Raw genomic sequence first — 25645 nt, forward strand, 5'->3', positions numbered from 1 at the left:
AGCGGACCGCTTAAGCAGGACCCAGCAACAAATCAACGATTCATCCACAGATAATTCTACAGTACTTTCACATGTGGGGAACACCAAACACGGACCTCTTTGCAACAAGCGAAAATGTAAAATGCCCAAACTTCGCGTCCAGGTAGCCATACCCTCGATCAAAGGGCAATGCTCTGTGGATCAATTGGTCAGGGATATTTGCTGACACTTTTTCCCCCCTCTCCCACTAATTCTGTTTCTGGTCAATAAAATTTGTCACACCTCCCTCACTATGGTACTTATAGTTCCTACATGGGCACGTCAACACTGGTACACAACACTGTTGGAGCTGACGGTATTACCACATCACAAGTTTCCAAACAGGCCAGATCTATTGACTCAAAACAAAGGTCATATCAGGCATCCCAATCCCAGTGTGCTCAACCTGGCAATTTGGCTCCTGAGGTCATAGAATTTGGATATCTACAGCTTCCATCTGAATGTATGGACATTCTAAAAGAAGCACATAAACCTACAACTAGACGGTGCTATGCAGCTAAATGGAAACGTTTTGTATACTACTGTCAACCTAAAAATATTGATCCACTTAAAGCATCGGTGCGGGATACTGTTTATTTGCCTCACTTACAAAAAGCAAATCTAGCATATTCATCTACTAAATTCATTTAACAGCAATATCAGCTTACCTCCAAAACAGACAGCATACGTCTCTGTTTAGAATACTTGTCATAAAAGCTTTTATGTAAGGCCTTGAAAAAGTTATTCCACCTAGAGCTCCACCAGCTCCTGCCTGGAATCTTAACTTTGTGCCCACAGGGCTTATGGGTCCACCATTTGAAACTATGCATTCTTGCGCTCTTCAGTTTCTCTCATGGAACGTTGCTTTTTTTTTTTTTGGTAGCAATTACTTCCTTAAGGAGAGTAAGTGAAATTAAAGCACTCACTTTAGAAGAATCTTTTTTCCAAATTCACAAATAGAAAATAGTACTTAGAACAAATCCAAAATTGCTACCTAAAGTGGTTTCACCATTTCACATCAGTCAGTCAGAGGAATTGCAGTCTTCTTTCCACAGCCAGATTCAGTTGCTGAAAGAGCTCTCCACACACTTGATCTCAAAAGAGCTCTCATGTATTATATAGACAGAATAAAAGATTTCAGAAAATCTAAACATCTTTTTGTGGCTTTTCAACGGCCTCATAAAGGGAATCCTGTTTCCAAACAAGTATTGGCCAGATGGATAGTAGAGTGTATTCAAACTTGCTATCTTAAAGCTAAATTCAACTGTTAGTAACTCCTAAAGCACGTTCTACTGCTTCAATGGCATTTTGGGGAAATATACCAATGGCAGACATGTAAAGCAGCCACATGGTCCACACCTCAAACACTTACTAAAAACTACTGTGTGGATGTGCTATCTCGCCAACAAGCTAATGTTGGTCAAGCAGTGCTTTAAACACTATTTCAAACTACTCCAACTCCTACAGGCTAGCCACGGTTTACTTAGGAGGGGACTGCTTTTCAGTCTATGATTAGCATGTGCTTCTGCAGCTACACATGCAACGAACGGAAAATGTCACTTAACCAGTGTACATCTATTCATGGCATGTAGTGCTGCAGATTCACATGTGCCCTCCCTCCTACCCGGACGCCTGTAGCCGTTGTAGTACTTTCTTATGTAAATATGTATATACATTGCATAGACATCTTATTTACTTACTATATATGTGTACATTTACAATTCTTCACTCCTTACTTTACCCTCCTGCGGGAAAACAATCTAACGAAGGACTTGATGCCCATGCGCACCAAGAGGAGGAGTCTCTTGATCTCGTGGCTCGAAAAAGCTTCTTTGAAGAAAAACAACTTGTAAGACTCCGAGCCCAACAATAGATGGCAGAATATGCATAGCATGTGAATCTGCAGCACTACATGCCACAAACAGATGTACACTGGGCAAGTGATATATATATATATCTTATAGTTTACATATAGTTCTGAGTTTGCTGTCTTCAAATGAACAGTGATCCTGCCATCATTTGTGAGCTGTGCTAATATTACATAATTGATTGTACAGTCTACATTCCTTAGCAAAATGCACACATTTGGAATTTTGGGGCTCCAGGTATTCCGTACAGCATCTCCTTGGCTAGCGTTCCAGAACGTTTTCCATTTGAGAAATGCAAAAAACATATATCTGAAAGAGACTTGAAGTTGCAGATACCTTCACCAGAATTTCCCCAAGGCGTCAGTCTGAATCCGTAGATTTTTCTCAAGCAGTACCCCTTCGTGCCATCAGTTGACGGCGATCGGCTCCACGTCCATCGTCTGCGTCGTGTGCACCGGATATGAGGTTGTGGGACCTATATAGGTGCCACCCCAGCGCGCTGATGGCAGTTCTTTTCTTTCTGCCCCAGCCAGCGTAGATCCAGAGAAGAGTTACCCCCTCAGTCACTTTAAACTTTGTTTTTATTATTATTTTGTCAAGGATTTTTGAGGGTTGACTCTCCTGGTGCATCAAGGATGTTCACGTGAGACTGGGTTCAAGCCCTGCGGATCCTGTCATTGAGCCATGTCCATGTGCCTGTGGTGTCTGGAGCGCAACTGCGACCCGAAGTCATTCCTAGAGTGCTGGGCCATGAATCCAAAAGCTTTGAAGCAACAGTCCCTAAAGCTCATTGCGGCCAAGGGCTCGGCTCCTCGTTGCTCCCAATTTCAATGAAGAAGAAGGTCCAGAGAATGGTCGCGGAGCCCCTATTCTGTATCGTCCATCTCCATGTCCTCTCGACGGTCGGGTAAGTCAAGGCACAAAAAAAGAAGTCGAAGAAGATAAAGCGTTCTTCTACGTCACCCTCTCCATTGGCCAACGCGATGAGGGAAAAGGTGCGTAGTCATTCTATGCCTCCGTCCTCTGAGCCTGCGCCTGGGTCGACTACGTGCCCCCCAGGTTTCTGAGATCTGGAGCAACCCCTGTCCAACTCGGAGTTCTTTGAGCCCATGCTCCTCATATTTGGGTAGTCTGACTCAGCTGGAGTGCCTTCAGCCCCCGTGGAGCAGGCATGGGCCCCCTCAGGTTCTGCGCCGATGGCATAGGCTCTGGGGGGGTGCCCATGGATCTGATCCACAGCCTGTGCCCCCGGTCTTTGTTGACATCATCTTCATTGTCGACTCCAACACAGAGCTGGACCGACGTTGTACAACACCGATTCTGACTTTGACAGGGATCTTGTTCCCTAGGTTGGATCCTGACCCTTCATTCTCTTGGGTTGAGGTATGGTGAGGATTGGGACGAGTTGCTGGACCCTCTGGAATTCCAGCAGGAAGATCCTATGGACTTGCAGATGGAACTGGGCGAAGCCAGTGGTCTAGACAGATCCCCCGACACTGGTATGCTTTCTCCCCCTACTGTGGCCATGGAGAAGAGAGCGTCCTATTCAATGGTGGTGAGAAGAGCTGCCGAGATCTTGGGCCTCGAGCTGCCTTCAGTGGAAGTCAGGACTAACCCTCTGACAGAGGTGCTTTAGCCTTGGGCTGCCACTTCGGAACCCTCTTTTGCGTTTTAATGAAGCATCACCGATGTCCTGCTGGGGACCTGGTCCAAACCCAGCACAGGGACTCCTGTGAACAGGACTGACGTCCCCCGCCATAGACCTGCCCCAATTGACCCAGTGTTCCTAATGCAACATCCAACCCCCTGAGAGCTTGATTATCCAAGCCTCTGTGTCCCCAGGCCATTGCCTTCCTCACCCCCAGATAAGGAATCCAAGAGGCTCGATAAGCTTGGGAAGAAGATGTTTTCTTCCTCCAGCATGACATTGCGGTCTGTGAACACTGCATACCTTTTGGGCTGTTACACCCCATACTTTATGGGAGACAGTTACGCATGTGCTGCCACAGGTCCTGGGCCATTCTCTACCAAGCTGTTGCTGACAGGAGAGATGCAGCGAAGTTCACAATACAGTGTGGTCTGGTTACTCACTAGGCAGTTCAGTTGCATAGATCGTGGCCTTATGGTGCTACGCTTGGGTGAGGATGTCTGGCTTTTCAAGAGATTTCAAATCCCCCCCCCCCCCGCCAATGGATATGCTCTTTGACACCCGTCTCGTCGGAGACAATGCAGGCTTGGCGCTTGAGCGGTTTAAGGAGTCCTGGGCTATGGCCAGGTTCTTAGGCCTCGCCGGTCCCCCCCACCCTCCAGTCTGCTTTTTGTCTCTTTAGTGGCTACAGAAGCCCAACCATGTCTGTTTCCCTTCAGCCACCGTGCCTTGCCGAGGATGTGGAATCCAATGCCCTTGTCGATCAAGCCCCAACCCCCCCTCATCCATCCCACCCAACAGCAGTCTCCAAATCTTCCTAGTCCAACGCTTCCCCACCAGGGACCAGTCGGAGGCAGGATTCTCCATTACCTGCCCCACTGGCAGTCCATCACGTCAGACAGGTGGGTTTTGCAAATAGTCCAAATGGGCTACTAACTCCCCTTCGTGACTTCTCCTAGATCCATGCCACCATCTTACGATCCCTTGGCACTTCAAAGCGAGCAAGTTATGGCTCTCTTGGCCAAGGGCGCCATAGAGAAGGCCCCAGTGCCAGAAGTAGGTTGTGGTTGTCCTCCTGCTACTTTATTTACCCAAAAAGGACACAGGCCTCCGCCCTATCCTAGACCTTCGGTCCTTTAATCTCTTCCTGAGGATGGAGAAGTCCAAAATGCTCACTCTAGCTCAGGGTCTATTTGCCCTGGACTCAGAAGACTTGATGGTAGTGTTGGACTTGCAGGATCCCTGTTTCTGTATTCCCGTCCTGCCTGTCCACATATGTTACTTGCAGTTCACAGTAGGCCACAAGCATTTTCAATTCACTGCACCCCCCCTTTGGCCTTACCAGCGTCCTTCGGGTGTTCACCAAGGTGATGGCGGTGGTCGCAGCTGATCTGCGCAGGTCTGGGATTTGTCTTCCCCTACCTCGACAACTGACTGTTGAAGGCGGACTTGCCCCAGGCTGTCTCGCACCTCCAGACTACATCGGTCCTCCTGCATTCGGTGGGGTACACTATAAATGTGCCAAAGTCACACCTGACTCCCTCTGAGACACTCTGGGCTGTTCTGAACACATTGCAGTTTCAGGCTTACCCTCCCAAACTGGGTCCAGGATATTCAGGCTGTGATACCGATGTTTCAGCCTCTATCCTAAATTTCAATGAGTATGACTGTGAGGCTGCTGGGCCTCATGGCCTCCTGCATCCTGCTGGTGACAAATGCCAGATGGCTTACGTGAGCTCTGCAGTGGGACCTGATGTTCCAGTGGATGCAGCATCACGGGAACCTCTCTAACATGGTCCAGATCTTGGAGGGAACTGCGCAAGATCTGTAGTGGTGGCCCTTGGACCTCAATTGGGTTAGAGGCAGATCCTTCTCCCTTTCCCAACCAGATCTGACAGTAGTGACAGATGCATCACTCATGGGATGGTGCGGTCACATGGGAGAAGTAGAGATCAAAAGCATCTGGTCTTGGGTGTGTTCCATATCAACCTTTTGGAGCTCAGGGCGATCAGACTGGCATTGTTAAAGCATTCCTTCCCTCTCTCAAAGGGAAAATAGTGCAGTGTTCATGGACAACACCACCACAATGTGGTACTGCAACAAGGAGGATGAGGTGGGGCTGTGGACCCTTTGTCAGAAGGCTCTGCGCCTCCGGACATGGCTGGAACGTCCGGGCATTTCCCTGGTGGTTTAACACCTGGTGGGCTCTTTGAACGCCAGAGCAGACAAACTAAGCTGATGATGCTTGGTCAATCACGAATGGCATCTACATCCAGAGGTAGCCCAAGGTCCCTTTCAGCAGTGAGTGAGAACCTTGGTTAGATCTGTTCGCCTCTGCAGAGAATGCACAATGTCAGCAGTTTTGCACCTTGGAGTTTCCAAGGTGGCACTCGCGTGGCCACACTTCATCTCTAGTGGAGCTCAGGCCTCCTGTTCGCTTTTCTGCCCATACCACTTATGCCCAGAGCTCTCAGGAAGAACGGGCACAAGTAATCCTTGTGGCTCCAGACTGGGCATGAAGAGCCTAGTATCCTGAACTATTGAGCATGGCCATTGATGCTCCATTCGGGAGGATCTTCTGTTGCAGCAGCAGGGGAAGGTTCTCCACCCGAACCTGTCCAGTCTCCGCCTTCGTGTGGTGTGATTGAGCAGCGGCAGTTGACAGCTTTTGACTCTTCGCTCGAAGTCTGTAACGTTATCTTGGCAGCCAGGCGACCCTCCAAGAACAAAGTATACGCCTGTCAATAGAACAAATTTGTGGCATGGTGCACAGATAAGTTTGTTGACCCCCTCCCTCCCCTCTCTGCCCCTATTTCTGATGTCCTTTTGTTTATACTTTCTTTGGCCCAGCAGGGCTCTGCTTTGGGCACTCTCACAGGTAATTTGTCTGCTATCTCTGCATTTCTGAGATTATCTGACCAGGCTCCTATATAGTTAGTAAGTTTCTTAAGGGTCTTACCCATACGTTTCCTCTATCACCATTTATAATGCCCCAATGGGGTTTGAATTTGGTTCTTACCTTCTTAATATGTGCTTGTTTTGATAGACTCCATAACTGTCCTCTTAGGCTTCTGAGGATAAAAACAGCCTTCCTGGTGGCCATTGCATCCGCCTGTAAGGTGAGTGAGCTGCAGGCATTGTCATCTAAGCCAACCTACCTTTCCATTTATCCTTACAAATGGTGTTTCGCAGCAGGGCTTCCTTTTTGCCAAAAGTGGTCATGCCCTTTCATGTAGGCGAATCCATCACCTTACCTACTTTATATGCACCCCCCTTCCTTCTAAGGAAGAGGAGAGACTCCACTGCCTGGACCCATTAAGAGCATTCTGTTTCTACCTTGAACATACTAAAGAGTTTGGTGGATGATCAACTCTTTGTTGGATATGTGGGTGCGAAGAAAGGTTGGGCAGTGCAGAAGAGAACCATCTCTAGATGAGTCATTTTCAGCATTAAAATGTGTTACACATATATCCTGATCCCAATTCAAACATTCATTCATAAACATACTGCATAGCACATATAGTACACATAGACGTATAATGGACACTACACAGTCGCCACAGCGGCCTAGTTCCGGATTGAGTTTCACCATAATGCGACACTGAGAACGGAGCATGGGTGGATCCCATAATGACTGGCAGACCTGGACGGCCTAACTTAGAGTTGTTTTTTTTTTCCTCAACTACCCTCAGCTAAACAACATACACTGTTGCCAGGGAGATATCCCCCCCCCCCTCCAAAATCATTTCCCCCCTGCATCCTGCCTCTCTCCCCCCTCCCTCTTCCCCTTACAAGGGTCACTCCATTGGCTACAAATCCACCACTGTTTAGCTGTTTTGCGCCTTGCTATTTTATTATGGAGTGCCTCTCAGATCCTCCCACACCGTCGACCTCTACTATTCTCTTTCTCGTTCCTTCCCTGCTTTCCTTCCTTTCTTTTTACATTCTCGAATTATATATTGTAATATGGCTAAGGCAGCGCCAAGGTGCTCGATTGTATATGATGCTGTGTTCTCTATATTAATAAAGAGATTTAAAAAAACAAAAATGTGTTACACATTGGCTAAAAAGCAACCCCTGGAAGGTTGGCACATTCACGCTACTAGAGCAACAGCTGCAATCACTACGTTAGCACTCAGAGTTCCAGTCCTGAACATCTGTCAGGCAGCAATGTGGGCATCACTGCACATGATTACCAAATACTTCTACCTTGACAGTTCAGACCATAGGGAAGGGTGCTTTACTAGTTCAGTCCCGCAGGGATTGCTAGTATGATTTTTGGTTTGCAGACCCACCGCTGGGGAGGTTATTGCTTTGGATATCTCTTCAAAGGTAAGGAATCTGCAACTAGAAGTCTATCAAATGAACAAGTTACTTGCCTTCAGTAATGCCTTATCTGGCAGAGACATATTCTAGTTGCAGATTCCTTACCGACCCACCCATCCTGGTACTCTGCAAACTGATTTCTAAGAACTTATTTTTCAGGGCCCTAGTTTTGACACACCAGGGGTCAGTATTCCTAATGGCTTGGCACTTCAAGAAACTGATGTCACTGTGCTAGGGTTGTGCATATATAGGTACCACGAGGTCCTACTTGTCGCACACACAGACGCAGAGCTACCCGGTGCGCAGGGGTACTGCTTGAGAAAAATCTCCAGATCCAAATTTGCACATGGGAAATAAGGTAAGTAATCTGCAACGAGAGTTGCCAAATAAGGCGTTACCGAAGGTAACTAAATTGTTCATCTCCACATTTTTCACTGTATCTTCAGGCTTCAATAAGACGTTGTGGTATTTGTTTTAATACATAGATTTAAATATGCTGATTAAAACATAATTTGTCTGAGTCCAAAGAGAGACCAAAGAGGTACATGTGCTTAAACAATCGAATTGAATCATTCACAATGGAATTTTGAATGATGCAGTCAGCACAACCTCTGGTTTTCTTGCTCTTCCGAATCCTCCTTGTATGCATTTGTAACGCTTGAGTTGCATTTATGAAAATGCAGAGTAATCACTCTGTCTCGCTCTCTCTCTCTCCCCCTCCCTCTCTGCTTGTGGTGCCTGAAGCCAGGCCTTTTGCTGTGCGTCAGAATTCTGTCCATCGTTTGCCTAAAGCAGTATTTCAGAAGTATTCCTGTTCGTATTGCTATTTCTGTTTTTCAAAACAAAAACATACATTCATGAATAGATGGGCTTTTAATCAGTGGGTTTAATCCTTTGGCCGGTTTTACATACTATGTATGCCTACCTGATTCCTCAGTAGTAGTAGTGGAGTAATGGTTAAAGTACTTTCATATAATCAGTAAATTGGTTGGTTTTGATTAACAAGAACTGTTGACTCCAGTATGTCTGTACATCAGGGATTTGTAGAAGGAAGAATCTGTAAGTAAAATTGCAAACCCTCGGTTCACCTATGTTTTGCACCTGCCTGTGCATGCTGTGTAGTCCAATGAACAGCCCACTGAACAAATGCCACAACAAGCCGCACTTGAATTTCTATTTAAATGCCTGTGCAAACAATACACTTGAATCAGAGAATATAAGATCGTGTGTGAATGCGTATGATTTCACGGTTACTAGGCATTGTTTAGTTCGTAGTAGACAGGATCAACGCAAAAAAATTATTACGAATGGAGTGAACCTCTAAGACAAATTCCATGCCTTTTTCTTAACAGTTCACTTGATTGGCCATCGCTTTTGAATAGTACTAAGGCCACGTTACTTGTGGTAGTCAGTACAGTATTTCTGTATTCTGACACGTGAATTCAGTTGATGGGCTGGAGGCAATATTTATGCTTTCTCTATTGCATAAATTCAATAGGAACAAAAACATTATAAAAAACTCAGCTCTCATCAATCCCTGGTAAAGAACTACAACCAGGTGATTAAAAAGCAATCAATAGTTTCCAGCATATTCCATCAAAGTATTCTTGACAGACATTCAGTCTATTTTTGATGGTTGGCAGCCACGAAATCAATTGTCCCCATCATTTGGTGAGTATGATGTGTTGAATGGATTATCTATTGCTTTTAATTAATATTGAGTTATTGTGCTGCTGTTGATTGCACCTTTAGTTTTTTTTTTTTTTTTATTGTGTTGGTAGACATTTTATGTGGTGCACCCCTATTTGTCAATTCCTTTCAGACCTCACTTCTCTACGTTGGCAGCTAGTGGTGACTGAAAAGCTATGTGCTGCTTTCTTCCATATGGTTGCCACTCTGACCTAAGAAGACAGCCATGCATTGCACTTTTGAAATCACCAAGCGGGTGTCTTGTTTTGCAGCTCGATCTAGGGAGTGTTAAGGTTTTCCTGCAGCCTATTGTAGGGATCAGCTGCATATGCTATTTTGCGCAGGGTGTATTTATTTTTATTTCCATCACTCAGATCCCCTGATCTCTCCAGCACCAATTCCCTCGCCTGCGGGGAACAAGCATATTCTACAATCCATGGCTTTGCTCTGCTGCATTGCTTTGAGCTTCCACTTGTCAGTGGGCTGGTGTGTGATTACCCTTTCCCACTTCACACCCTCATGCTATCCCTAGGATACAGCACATTGCTCTGTGTCAGTGGTCTCCAAACATTTTAATGCTGCCCCCCCCAGAGTGAAAAATAAGTCATTAGGCCCCTCCTCAGACTTTTTCACAATTATTTTATAAATATGGCAATGTTTAAATTTGTCTAGATGTATCTAAACATTGCAGTTAAGTAATGTTGCCTTTTTAAAAGTGCAATAACGTGTTTCTGCTTAAAACAAAACACAGTTATTTGTGTAATGCTTTTTTTGGCCAGAGCCTGCCGCTCTCCCCCTCCCCCCCCTGGGATTACTTGAGGCCCCCCTAGGGGCCCCCCCACCCCCAGTTTGAAGACCCCTGCTCTATGTTGTATCACCTAAAATGAGCACATTTATTTCCGTTGAATGAGTGTCTTTGTATAGTTTTTTTCCCATTGTGAGTTGTAGTTACTGTATGATGGTGTAGAATAGTGGTGTAGCCACCTTCTGCCGAGATGTAGAGGGCTAAGAGGACGCACACATTAATAAAACGCCAGCGGCAGCTGTCAATCTTCTAGGCTATCTGGGTTGACTGCAGTTCTGGACATATGGCAGTTCCACTGCCCAAAATTGTTTCCTTCAGATTATACAAACGGTCCACTGACTGAATCTGATCTGTTTGAAAATGTGCAGAAGGACTTCATGTCTACCCCATAGAGGTAGACCTGGCAATCCAGGTGACCAGACAGGTATTCATGGAACTAAGGGGCTGGCCCAGAATGTTACGCTATTCCAAAGAGAATGTTGAAAACGTTTCTTTTGATTAGAGGGGTGGGTGGGTACTCCAGAGGGTCCGTAGAATGGTTACTGTTGAATTGGAAGAAACACAAGTATGACAGTTTGATAAGGGCACTTCACTCGATAGGCTGGAGTAGGAACCCCTGGACGATATGCAAGACTGTTTTGATCTGGTTGAATTGTGCTGTCTACACTCCTCATAGTGGACTCTGATGCCAGGCTGGAGAGAGTAAACCCCTGACAAATGTGAGGTGCTGTCTATTGGCTGAGTTCCTGGTCCTTCAGTGGAGTTGTTAACTCTAGAAATAGACCCCACGATGATCACATTCATTGGCAAATATAATAAGGACGGAAAACATTGTTATAGATTGCTCTTACTATTCTTTCTAGACCTGTTACTGGGTATAGCAGGACCAGTGACCAAGATAATGGCAATGGCTGATGCAGCCAAGAAACATGGTATCAGAACTCGTCAAGGAATGCACCAAACACACTTTGTGCCTTTTGAAAAATTCAAATTGCAATATTTCCACTGAACCCAGAAGGTCCAGAACTAAATAGGCTCCGATCCCAAGCTTTGGCAGTGGATTTCCTGCTAGGCGGGGCCTGTGACCCAGCTTCCATTCTTTATAGATCCATTTTTAAAAGACTTTTGGAAGTTTGTTGATCTTCACAGCCCTAGATATTGCCTAGCTTTCCCAACAAAAGAAGCTAAGTCAACCTAGGCAATTTTGGAGGTCCCCTTGTATCTTGAGTAACAATGACAGGATGTTTTGCACATTGCAGCCTGAGGCTAAATCCCTTCTTTGTTCGAGGGCTAGGGGATTGAGACAGCTTCCCAGAAAGCATTTGACCTGGTGAATAAATCTTGCAGGCAAAAGTTACCCCTTCCTCCCAACTAAAGATGGCAGGAAGAATACTTATGGAGGGAGATTACTTTTTATGTGTACCAACTGTACTGGCTTTAGGACGAAGTTATATAGAACACTTCTACAGTCAGTGCAACCCCATCACATTGTGTTTTCTTAAAGGAAACATGCTCTTGTGGAAATGGAGGTTGAGGAGGTGAGCTTTTAATAAAATTACAAAGGATCTATGCCTATTCATTATCTCACAAGAGTTCAACACCGTCTGCCTAAAGGCACTAAAAGATGGAAGGCTCGCACCTTCACAGGTACCTTTTGTTGGACGGCACATGAATGGTTAGGCTGGACCTCCAGAATTCCTCCTTAACCAAACACAGACTTTTGGGCAGCATCAACGATTAGTCCAGTTTCCGTGGAAAGACCAGATTTGTGAGTTGATATTTCTACTGTTCAGGCTTTCATGCTTTCCTGCGGAGATGGTGAAGGTTATAGCTCTAATAGATTTACTCCTTAGGGCTCAGAGTATGAATGATAGTCAAAACATTAGAGTATTTTCAGTGGCCCAAGAGCAACAATTGTAGAGTCAGCATCTGCTGTTAAGTCTCTATTGTACTACTAGTTATTTCTGTGCGTAAACTTATTTCTTCTCCAACACCGGTCTGGTGGGAGATAATGATACGTTTTGTTTTGGTGGCCAGTCAGCTCGGTGCAATGGTCTGCAAGCTCTTTCTGGTGGGATGCAGATTTGAAGATATTAAGGCAGCAGAGTGGTTGGCTGAGTCCATCTTTAAGATATTTTACTTTTCACATTGTTAGATTTTGCTTCTCAGTCGATGAGTAAGTTGAATAGCATAATCCTTGAATTTGGTCCTTCTATGGAATGTCAAACTTGCCTATTAACGTAGAGGCACGTTACAGCTCTATTAAGAGCACTGAGGAAGGAGTTACTCATACCATCCCCTTTAAACTCTTCCTCCGGGCCTATTCCAAACTGTGATAGTTTGGGTGACCATCCATACAACTTTACAGGTACTAAACGGGAACTGACTTTATTTCTTCATAGAGCATGTTTTCTTAAGTTGTACGTGTGTATTATTTGCTTATGGTATCACTATGACCCTGTTATGGTGATCTAACATGCCATGAGAGGAATGCACCTATGTCACAGCTAGTGTCATTAGGAATGCTAAGGAGGAACAGGTGGCCATTGGACTGAGCTTTCTCGTGGTCTCTTATGGCGACTTTTGTTGTGCTCTCAATAAAGGACTTTTTTATTTATCACCTTAAGTGAGAAAGTCTCAAGCATGTTTTCCAGTTCTGGAACTATCCTGTGAGTCTTCAATTCCTTCAGTTTTTGGCACCAATATGCTGAGAGCACAGCTTCATTTATAAAAACCTGATGACATGAACTAGCTCTCTCTGTCTCTGCCCAGATCAACTTACTAACTAGGAGAGCCACATTGGTCTGATAGCAAAGAGTGATTCTGATTCATTGCACATGGAATAGTCCTGGCCCCTTGATATAGCTCTGTTTAAAAAAAAAAATGTTGTCCAGAGATTTTCATTTGTGTTTTTGTATTAGAGAAGTAATTTAACTTGGGTAGACATTACTAATCGAGGCTGATTTAGTATTTTTGTTTTCCTGGGCAACATTAAAAAAAATGGCAGATGTGTTGCAGTGATGTAATATTTAGGAACCTAAAGAAGACCTATATACGCCATTTTGGTGTCAAAACATACGTTTTGGGGGTCAAGTAGTCTTTTAGAGACAAATTAACTCCTCAGAGCAACCCTTCCGCCATTTTCCCAAATGGAGGCTCTATAATGTGATTTAGCCATCATATTTTTTTTTCAGGTTTTCCGTTGATTCAAAATCATGAACGAAGCAGGTGGTAGCAGAGGATCTTTACCTCCTGGCAGTATTGTTGATTACAAAATGTGAAGACTCCTTCATCAAAGAAAAATGTGTCATATGCCAAACGAATCCGAATGAAAAGCTAACATCAACTGCGGCTGGACAGAAGAGAGTTTGAGATGCTGTCGGAATACAACTAGATCAAATTTACACAAGATTGAAACTGATGGGTGAAGAGGATAAAATATTTTATCGTTGTTAAAATATATACATGGAAAAAAAGCCTGGAAGAAATGTGTCAAAAAATTGCAGAAACCAGTGGATCACAACAAGAATCAGAGTCTTTTGAGAAAGCGAAAACAACCAAACACAATGCTCATCCACTTAGAGTATAATAGCTACCCCTTGTCCACCTCCAAAGACTGATCAGAAAGCAGAAGATCTTCTGTATGTTCTCTGTGGTTTAACCAGAACAAGGGTCAAAGGGATTGACAAAATAACAAAGAACAGAGTAAATGAGTCACAAAGGGCAAATTTTTTTTTTTCTGCAGCTAGTTTCTTCCAAGATGAAGTTTTCAGCCGAGTAGCTGGTCTAAACGCGAGGTGAATGCGTTTGCAGCCGATTTGTATGTCCACCCGAACAGCATGCGTGCATACATGTGAAAATATGAATATATACGTAACCACCAGCCTTCAGTTAAGTTTGCACTCTTTGAAAAAGCAAATTACGTTTTAAAGCCACTCTTGAGTGCCTCTACAGGTTCACACTCGATGAGATCAGAGAAATCTTGGGCAATATTGATGAAACAGAAATGATCCATAATAATTAAGCTTTTTCTGATGAGAATGACAGAATTCGTTTTTGGAAGTCTAACAAAAAGAATGAGCCACTTATGGTGGTGTTAGCTGGTTTGACTCCCGAAGTTCTTGCTGCCAAATGAAAATCACAGGATGCAATAAAATCAGCGGGAGCCTTTTTAAGAAATGTACTGAAAGATTTAGATTTTGGACTTAATGAGAAATTTTGTGATGCCCCAGAGCTCTGCAAATCATAGGAGTCAACAAGAATGCCTGATGTTGTCTTAACATTTTTAAATCATTGTTTAATAACAGCAAAGAAAAAATGCTAGTAGCTAAAGTACTTGACTTCGGAACAGAAGCCAACAACATTGATCATGGCTTTGAAGTTATAAGCGAAGAAGTGGAAGACAATCCCATGAACCGACAGGCTAATGCTGTGCAAGTGTAATGTATTTTCAAAATCATGTTTTTTTAATTATATCGCTGCAAAAAGAAATCTCTGCTACACATGATGACTGCCCACAAAATCATTGACAAGTGCAAAAATAGAGAGCTTAATCACTTCAATGAATAGTTTTAGTGTATTAACAAGTAATAAGCACATAGTACGGTGCAGGAACTTGTTAGAAGCTCATGCTGTAAAATCTTGTAAATCCGACAACACACCCCTTCCAAGTCACTTTACCAGGAAAATATTTACAATTGCTGCTCTTGATAACTTTGATTTTGAAGGCCGCTTTTCTTTGTCTGGAACATCCAGCACACTTGATACCGCCATGGTGATTTTTCAAGACTGTATCAGTGAAGTAGTTGATGGAAACCAAGCTATGTTAGCTGTAGGCATAAACAAAAGAAGCTGCTAACTTTTAACCCAGCTGCCTTGCCAAGGTGTGCAAAATCTCTACAAGCCATCAACACGTCCCAGTCTACAGGAAAGTTTCAAAGTGGCTGACGATATCAATCTTCTACCTGATGCTGCAGTCAGGAAAGCTGATTTAACTGAATGTATCATTTCGCTTATTCGGTGCAAACTGAAGGATGAAGAGAAGCCAGGTCTTCCCTGGGCTGGAGTTCATGCTGTGGTCTCCCAGAATGCTGTTCCACTGAATAAGGTTGGGTTTTTACCAGTAATACCATCTCCAGTCACAAACTATGCAACAGTATACACAGCTGTAAAAGCTTTTTCCAAAATGTGCGTGCTCAGCTTGAAGACCAGCCCCTCCTGCCACTTTTCTGCACTGAAGTATTGCAGGTGACATTGTTGTGAGCAATCCAGAAGAATTTGATGATCTTTATCCAATGATGGGTGTTTTTCACATGACCAAAGTTGCATTGCGGTGTGCAGGAAGGTATCTGAGTGGATGTGGTGTATATACAATGCACTTATTGAGGTTAAATATTTGGAAGCACAACTGTACAGTCAGTATTGAGTGGAACTCCTTATGTTTGTTTGTTACAAGATATGCTTATTAAATCTGAGGCTATAGAAACATTGTGTTGGAATGCTTTCTGGAACAAGAATGAAAAATTAGGTTTTGCATATCTTATCTCAGAAGTGAAAATGGCACAGGCTGCATTTAATTTAAAAGACATTATGCAAAGCCAGTCAATGTTCAATTCACAGTTCAAAATCAGAAAAACAAGTTCGTAGAGTTTGTCAAAGAATGTAAAGAAGTATCAGAACTTTGCAAGTACTGGGAAATATTTTACGCATGATAGCTCTATTGAAAACTTGGTACATGCTGATCGGGAAGGTGACTGAGAGCTGCACGTGAAAACTGTGGAGTCACTAATTACTGTGTTATGCAAACTCAATTGCATAAACTACGAGATATGGGACCTGGTATTTGGAACGAGTGAAGAAGCAAGGGGTGGAAAAACCATACCGCCACAGAAAATTCATCCAAAGACATTTTGTGGTGAAAGCCAGCGAGGGAAGGTTCAATGCTGTGGCTCCAGATATGTAACCAGAACATACGATCCAGACGTCACAGAAAAGCTCCAAGGGAATTGTTGATCAGACATCTGTAAGTGTATATGTTGCTCAATGGTAGCTAGTTTACCATGAAGTCCTTTCTATTTGCGGTGTTTTCAGAGAGATGACAAATTCATAATTAGTGAACCATCCTGAAACTGTTTCTCACCACAAACGTGTGGGAAGGAGAGGGGAATGTTTTAATAGACATGTTGACAGCTTTCTTCATTTCAAGCAGCAGCAAGGAAACCCCTTTGAAATGACTGAGCGACTACACAACTTCGTGACCGAACAATATGTGGATAAGGATATAAGACGGGTATTTAACTCTAGTCTACTAAATGTCCTGAAACGTGAATTGAAACTGTATGCAGAACTGAAGCAGGAGATATTTGTATTAAGAGAAAAAGCTGTTTGACATAATCACTAAAGCTAAATTTCCCCGCTTTAATTGCAATAGTAAGAGTTTCATCCAACCAGCCACTACAAAACAGGTTACAAAAACAAACCCACTACTTTCGCAGGCGCATAAAGAGAAAAATTTAGCAAAAGAAAGGGGAGAATTTATCAAGGACATTCTTTTGCGTGACCTTCTTCCAACAAACACATTATTTGATGGAGATGCTGCAATAAAACCAGTGAAGCACACACACGTACAAGAGCTAAAAAAAATAAAAAGGAAAAAAAAGAAAAAAAACCTTCACCTGAAAAATTTCAATTAAAAAAGGTGTCCTTATTTAAAACTGTGGACTATGTGTCACAATTGTGAATGATCAAGATTTTCATCCATGCAAAACTTCGGAGAGGTCATCCAGGAGGTTCTACAGATATCATAGTCAGTGTGCACCTTGCAAGAACTGCACATTGCCTTTGACAGTTATCTTGAACTGTCAAAGAATGTCAGAGAATCAGACAAATGTCTACAAGTGAAACAATTGACCTTGCCTTCGTCAAAAATTCTACACCTATACCTGTGCAACTCGATAATTCTGGTCATCAACATTGAACAAGATGAACTTGGTTGCTTCCTGCACAGATATATTCAAAGGGACGGGCTATGTTGTTCAAGAGCTTAACGGCAAATTGGATGAAGCTGACCTTCGTGTTGTGCCACATGGGCTGTTGGAATGGTTCCAATAGAGTCATTGTACAGTCAAATGATACAGATGTTATTATTGTGCTAATTAGATTTGTTGCAATGTTCATAAATCAGGGATTGTCAGAGTTATGGATACATTATGGAACAGGCGAGAAAAGACACTTAATCCTGCTTCATATTCTCTACAAGAAACTTGACCCATAAATGCCCAATGTTCTTATCAATGTACTTTTTCTTATGGAAGATGAGACTGTGAGCAAAATTGGAACAGAGTTTGGAGCTTTAACTCCTGAACCTGTGAAGTTTCTAAAAGGATTTGCTGAGATTGAAGAAGAATGTGACTTTAAAGGTGTCGAAAAATACCTTGTGCTTGTGTGGAAAAAGAGATCTGACCGTCACACAGTTGCTCATCTTCGGTACAGTGAGTTCAAGAGATCAGTACCACTAAGTGACCTTCCACTAACATCATATTCTGTGCATGGGCACATTAAAAGAGCATTCTACTTGATCAGAAGATGTGTAAATGTTTTGGATCATGAATATGTAGAACAATCTGTGTGCATTTGGTTGAGAAGATACTGATGGGGTGCTAAATCCTACAAACTTTCTAAAGCCTCTACCCACAGAACGTGGACAAACATGTACTTGCAAAACATGTGCATACAAAAAGATGTCCCTGTCGATATGTTCTTCTCCAATATTCAACATTCTGCAATTGTGGCACGAGCGATTGCCAAAACAGATAAAGTGAACAATTAAAATATGTCTTAAACGGGAGTGAAGCTTTTTATTTCATATTCAGATCATAATCATTGTTCAGTGTATACATAAAAGGATTAAAAACATTACTATTTGGTTCATTTATATACATGTCTCTTCTTTCTCTATTCTAGATACCATTTTGGAAAATGGCTAAAGGGTAGATATTTTCTGTCTCTATACAACTACTTGACCCCCAAAACTTACATTTTGACTCCAAAATGAAGTATGTAGGTCTCATGTTCCCTGAAATGTTACATCATCACTGCAACACATCTGCTGTTTTTAAAAACATCGTCCAGAAAAGTTTAGCTGGGATCAGCAATGTCTACTCAAGCTTAATTACTTCTCTAATGGTCCAAAAACAAAAATTAAAATCACTGGACAACATTTTTTTTTTTTTTTTTTACGGAGGTATATCAGGTGGCCAGAATGAACTGTTGAGTGTGCCTTAGTCCAGCAATTTGGTCTAGTCTCAGCAGTCAATGCCATCTGCTAGATGCTGTAAACAAGGCAATACATTTCATATTGGATGATTCGCCAAACAACTATAGCCCACAATCAGCCCTCCGGCGGGGGTGGCGGGGTAGGGCAGTAAATCCACTAGGTGCCAGGAATCCATTTTCTATATGCTTACAGCGGTGGCGGGTGTATGGGGGGGTTGAGGGGGAGGATTGCACTAAATGGACATTGTCCTGCCCCACCCAAAATTTGGCGCTTTATTCTGCTACCCTCGGCCCAGATGGGCCAGAAAGCCCACTAGACACCAGGGATTTTTGTTAATAGAATAAAAGGGGTGGAGGCTGCCCACCATGGGCAAAGCAATGTCTAAATGCCCTTACCGCCATATAAATGTGGACCAAAGTCTTTCTCCCCACCCCCTCCCCCGCCCATCTCTTCTTAATTAGTTCATGGTCAGTGAGTCGTCAGATGTAATTCAAAAGTGCTTCAGTTGCACCAGTTGACTTACAAGAACTTATCTTTACACAAAACAGTGGGTGTTGCTTGGAGTAACAAAATCCCAACTTAATTCAAAACAATTGCAGTCTTCTCAAACAACTGTGGGTTGTTGCTGTCGGGCCCAAGCAGGGGGTAAAACAAGTGCAATGCATGCACTCTAATGGTTTTGGTTCTCCCCCTCCCAATTTGCATTATTCATTCTGGGTGCAACTGCAATGAAATATTAATTGCAGAATTAAGGCAAAGTTACAATGAAAGTCTCTACAAAACAAAATGTATGTCTAAGATGTGTGTGGTGTACACATTTAGCTAACTTATGTAATTGTCCTGCTGCTAAACATGTTTGCAGGAAATGTGGTAAAAAAATGTTGGGCAAATTATGTAAGCGTGATGAGAATGAGAGGCGGCAATGTTACTAATGAAAGTTACTATGCAGGCAACACTGTTACACTTGAACATAAGACAAGTCTGTGTGAGACCTGCAAGCCCCCTGATAATTTTTGAGTAAAATTCACATAGACACAAGAAAGATTTTAATTGCTCACGGTCTTTGGGTATTGGGGCACGGGTGGTGGTATCAACCAAGCCCAGTTTTGATTAACTCCAGAACCCACACAAACCTCCTAGATATTCTATCTCTCTGGATCTAAAAACACACTTGTCTTTCCTAATTGTAACTCCTCGTCATGTTCCTGCACAGAAGCTAGAGATACAAGGATATCTTCTCAAAATGCCACAGCTTTGGGATATCCTTCAAGATTTCAGAAATCATCCTCTGGAAAGCTGAAGCATCTGGGGATAACCAAAGAGTAACCTAAAAAAACAAAAAGCCCCCAGCCTCTCCTCCACCCCCCCCCCCTCCCCTCTTGGAGTGATAAAAGCAGTGAAACGATGTGAATCAGGGTGCAGCATTATCTGTTAAGTCTCCTTAATGTCTAGTTTAGTAAACCATGATGACTTCTCAAACTTAGTCAATAGGTCTTCAGGTTGAGGTAGAAGAAAAATTTCTACCCGCATTGCATTATTCAAACTTCTCAGATCAATGTGCACAAGTAATTCGCCAGATCTTTTTCGCACAAGGCCCAATGGCGGCAACCACAAAGTCACATCCACAGCCTCAATGATGCCTTGATACAATAAATTAGGTATATGGTCACCTAAATCCTTTCTTACACTAAAAGAGACAACACGTGTTGGTCTTCTAATTTAATAACCTGTTCAGATCCTTAAATTGTGCCAAGCTAGTCACAGAAAACATTTTTAAACTCCGTTAACCACGAATGAGCAGCAACATTTTCTACTACTAAAACTTGTTCCTTTCTTCCTGGCGCTAGGATCATTTCCAAATCCGTCTATTGCCACTTCGTAATATGTTGAGCCTCTTTTTAGCTACATAGATCATACTTAGATGTATCTATTTTTTAAAACCATTTCAGCCATAACAAAATATGTCAAATCTATTCTCCTGCCTAAAATACCAAATAGTGACATTGGGCGACAACACAATTTTATTTCCAATAAATTTGTTGTTTTCTGTTGTAATTATGGTGATTTTTCAACCAGGATGTACTAACAATTTAATATGTTTCTCATCAATAAAAAGTAAGACTAGTGAGTCTGCACACCTCTTGTTAGTCTACATAGTACAGTTACCTATCACATCTACAATCAGTACCAACTCATCCATTTTAAGTAAATCAGTAACTCTCATCAGTAACTTTCATCAGTAACACTCGTAACTTTCATCAGTAACACTCCTCACTTTCATCAGTAACACTTCTCACCCCCATTCTCTTTACACTGTTACATAATTTTCTAAGAGCTGAAACTGTATCGTTATTCCTTCATGGAGCATATGTCTGAAAATGCTTGTATGTCTCTTCCATATGGTCCGAATAGAAGGAAGAGGAGGATTAACTAACATCATGAAAGTGTGAAGGCTAATGGGGTTTGAGTGGAGGCTACTTCATTGACATTCACACAGAGGAAGAGGCAGTGTTTGGGGAGGACATATTCTTGGACTATGCTTCACAGCACTAGTTGCTTTATGATCATGTGTTGGTAGTTCTCTTTCAGGGTGGATAGAGGGGATTGTGTTTTTGACATTGATGGTTTTGGTAGCTCTTGAATGTGTAAAATAAAAAAGCAAGTGTAATTCTCAACTCGGTGTTCTTAAAATAACTGCACTGTCCCTTTGGTAGTTGGGATTGTTTGCATTTTAAAGTTCACTTGAAAATATGTTGAGCTGTTTACTTGACAAATACATAATTTAATGATAGAGTACCTGTGTGTTGCCTATAGACATGTTTTATGAGAATCTAAATTTTGTCCATTTATTTTTCCTCTTCTGTAGAAGCAATACATAAAACATATCCGTGGGAATGCTTTGTGTTTGCCCTTGCGATATTTGTGACTTTAACAAACCAGATTCACAAATGGTCTCATACCTACTTCGGTCTTCCTTGTTGGGTCGTCTTCCTGCAGGACTGCCACATCATATTACCTCGGAAGCATCATCGCATCCACCATGTGTCACCGCATGAGACCTATTTCTGCATTACAACAGGTAATTTGCAATTCATGTCAATCCCTCCGCCCAACCAAGAACATAATTTTAATACAAAATTGTTGCCTTATTTCTGTTAGCAGCTGTTGACCAGTCATTTAGAGTTTTAAGAGCTGTGCTTCCATTGGAGAACTACCATACTTTAGTCTGTTGTAATTTCCATCAGTTCCCTCTGACAGTGTTGTCGATCAGCATACCAGTCGCCTGTAATTTTACTTGAGGAGTGACAGAATTTATGTACCTTGGCTTTTTTTTTTAGTGTACATCACTAAGAGCATGCCTGATCATGTACTCCCATTCACAAACTGTACGCAATATGCACATCTACTGGATTGCAAATAGGTAGAACTATAAATTGCATTCCCGTGTACTAATGTCACGTTGAGTTGTATTTATGCAGGGATTGCAAAAAGGCCTAATAAACATTTTGACCGATCGCTGTGTGTGAGACCTCTGTTTTGGCCGTAAATGCTGGGGAAACATCAGATGTCTGTGCCTGCATTTGCTTTCACAAACAGGGAAACTTTTTTTTTTATGTGTGATCCCCTATGATTGGCTGCAAATGCAGGGGTGGAGGCCTCCAAGAGACATCAGATTTATGTCCCTGCATTTGCATTCATAAACAGGGAAACTTTTTTTTTTTTTTTTTTTACCGGTTGTGTACATTGAGGGAACAGGAGCTTCTGTTTAAAAAAAAAAAAAAAAAAAGCTGTTGCTGTTGGGCAGAACATCAGGTTGAGCAGACAGTGGTTCCCTGGACCATTGCCTGCAGCCCCAAGTTCGCATGACAAGAGGGAGGGGACCTGGGGGGATAGGGAGGCAGTGGGAAGATCTTTCCCTTTGTGAATCAATGATCAACTGCTTTAAGGCTTTGAGGTTGCAAGATCTGATAATAGGTTTCGTAGTACATACACTGAATCTCACTACAAAAAAATGCCCCTCTTAACTGCTATTCAATATGGGCAGCAAAACCCATTTTGCATGTTAGAAATTATTTTTCGACTCCGAGTCAGGTTAGTACGCAGAAAAATGTCATTTTGTTGCCTCAAACCCTGTGATTTTGTGACTCGCTGGGTTTGGGATACCAAAAAGGCTTTGACCATCGTAACCATAGCAACTTCAAACACATCCATACTTGATACTTGTAAAGCCTACAGATGCATTTATTCCTTATCCCTACTATTCTCTAACCTGACCAATCATCAGGTGATTAGAAAACACTGTTCTTGTAGTACACTTCTTAGTTTTTCGGAAGCTATTGACCAAGCGAATCTCAGCAAAAATTTAAAAAAGCACGGTCTCTTGCGCTTCATTATATATCCGCCCGGGGTGGGCAGGTCACGGGGCAAATGTCAATAATTATATCAAGGAAGGGGGCACACGTGTTTGATTTCCATGGGCGGGAGCAAGAAAACTGCTCCTGCCTGCTGGGAGCAAACTTTTCAATGGAAACTAATGACAAAAATTGCCCATGCACACAGGGAGCAGCATTCTTCGCTGCTCCTTGCTTGGGGGAGCAGTGCCAGCTTCTGCTGGAGGCAGGGAGCCGGCAAGGACAGCGGGGGCATTCAGGATCCCCCAGCAGCGGACACTGGTTAGGGCCAGGGTATCCAGAGTGTAGTGGCCCGGGAGATGGGGTTGGCCTTAAATCGACCCTGGGAACGGACTCACCCACCTCCCTCCTCCTTGCACTAATTGGTGGGGGATGGGGTCCCCAAGGCCAAAATCGGTCTGGGTTGGGGGCCTGTGTGGCCCACTCTTATTTTATTAATTGGCCAGGCCCCGTGTAATGGGTCCCTGGGGCCGGGATCGGCCACGCAGGCCCCCCGCCCTTGAAGTAATTAGCCAGGTTCCAGGGAATGGGGTCCCCCAGGGTCGAAATCAGCTTGGGGAGAGGGGCCACGCTGCCACTCCTGCCTTTTAAGTAATTGGGTGGGCTAGGGGGCGGGATAGGGTCACTGGGGCCGTAGTTGGCCCAGGAAGGGAGGCTGCATGCACCCCTCCATGGTTGTCTGCATATGAGGGGTGCGCTATGGGGTTTGGCCTTGTAGCCTGCCCTGCGGCAAACTCCCTTCTGCGCACAGCCAAAGACTGTGTGGCACGGAGTTGGGTGCCTACTGGGGGTTGGCCGCAGGGCCTGTCCACAGGCCATGCTCTGCTGCCAAACCCTGCAGCACACGGCCAAAGGTGGGGGGGGGGGGGGTTGGATTATCGTTGGGTAATTAATACTTTACGTAAAAAAAAAAAAAAAAACAGGCCCTTCAGCTAATCCACTTCCATGCAGGGTCAAAGGCAGTGCCTGGCGTGAGTTTGAATGCCTTGGGGGGTGTGGCTGCAAGTTAACAGCTGTAAAATTAAATATGTAGCATGCTGTGGCATTTAATAGCATCCATGTGAAGGTGCTGTTTTCCATGGTCAGTTTGGCACAGCTTTTACCCATAACCCCCTGCCCTGCAGCGACACATCCTGTCTTCAGATTCTTACTACCAGTGCTAGCACCTGGGTCTTTTCAGGGCTCTGAGCTTACTTTACACCTACAAATTATTCAGCGATTCCCTGGCTGTTGTGTGGATATGGAGTGTAGTGGTGCCAGTATCAGGCTGCACAGTTTTTCAAGTTTGCAAGTTGAAAAAGAAAGAATACCTTCCCCAAAACCTGTGCCAAATGTGGGTAGAATGACACTTCTCAACACCATTGCACACACTGTGGTTTACTGTTTGTACCCAGATCACCATATGGGCTGTGATATCTACATTCCATTCTCCCGCTGGATAAGAAAGGAGAGGTTAATGGGTGTACTGCAGTTACAATCTGTATCAGAGTAAGAGATGGCCAAGTAGTCATCTAAAATGGGCACCATGCCTGTTGCCACTCTCAAATGCCCAGATGCCAAGCCCCAAAAAGGGGAAGGATACTGTGGCTTGTAGACGAGAGAGCTCCATCAACCCTTTCTCCACTTTAAGATCTCTCAATTCTGACCTGAGTAGTATTCCAATTCCAAGTGCTATTCATTAGCTCCCCAGAGCATCATGCGGCTTCCTGTGCAGCCATTAATATCAGCATCATGGAGCAAACTGTTAAGCTCTTTGGAGCAGAGGATTTCAATAGAATACTCTTAGACAGCAATTCACTGTGATTGCTTCACATCAGACGTCTATCTCAACCTCATGCCCCTACCTAATTCAAAAGTCATCTATTGATCACTGGAGACCAGTGCAAGACTGGGAAAATATTGAGAAGAACAGAAAATTGAGAGGGTCTAGAAAAGAGGAAGATATGGAAAGTTGGGAAATATCTGTATGTAGAAGGAATGTCCTAGACTGGATACTTTACAGCAGGCGGAATGACTCCTTATGCACTTCAAAGGAAATATGTGGACTAAAGAATATCCCTCTGAATAATGCAGAAAAAAGCAGGACACTGTGCATGCCACTACACACAACCCATTCAAGGTTCATTGACTTTAGTCCATTCAGACATTATACTGCCATTGTCTTCCAGGAAGGCTGTGACTATCATGAGTATGGTAAATGGCTCTGCCCCGGTTGATAACATGGAAGAAGAGTGTCATTATGGGCAGCTCCAGATAGACTAGTGTACAGGATGCATACATCTGCCCCATGGATGACCCCATTCATTCGCCTCAAACTTCTTTGTCCTCCATATTCTATATGAACCTGATTTGCAGCATGGGATCTTAGTCAGTCCTGGTGCTGAAACTGCAGAAATGTTCCATACCCCATTAACTTCTGTAGCATTCCTCAAGACCCTGTCATTTGTTCCAGCCATTACTGTACATTGTGACCAGAAGGACAAGGCCACAGAATCCACTTCTGCTTGTCTGTGCTCATTGGACTAACTAGATTCTGTGGTGGCAGAATGAAAGCAGGTGGTTGGAGGGCAAAGTGACAAAAATCTCAGTGTCTCTTACCACCAT

General features: G+C 43.4%; 1 protein-coding gene across 1 annotated transcript in view; it reads left to right on the plus strand.

Moving 5' to 3' along the window:
* Positions 1–25645, plus strand: part of PEDS1 (plasmanylethanolamine desaturase 1) — a 179116-nt gene that overhangs the window by 144802 nt on the left and 8669 nt on the right. The window contains exon 5 of the mRNA XM_069243650.1: positions 21496–21708. Coding sequence (XP_069099751.1) covers positions 21496–21708 — 213 coding nt within the window. The remainder of the gene's footprint in view (positions 1–21495; positions 21709–25645) is intronic.

The sequence above is a fragment of the Pleurodeles waltl genome, chromosome 7 (genome assembly GCF_031143425.1).
Source record: "Pleurodeles waltl isolate 20211129_DDA chromosome 7, aPleWal1.hap1.20221129, whole genome shotgun sequence".
Lineage (NCBI taxonomy): Eukaryota > Metazoa > Chordata > Amphibia > Caudata > Salamandridae > Pleurodeles > Pleurodeles waltl.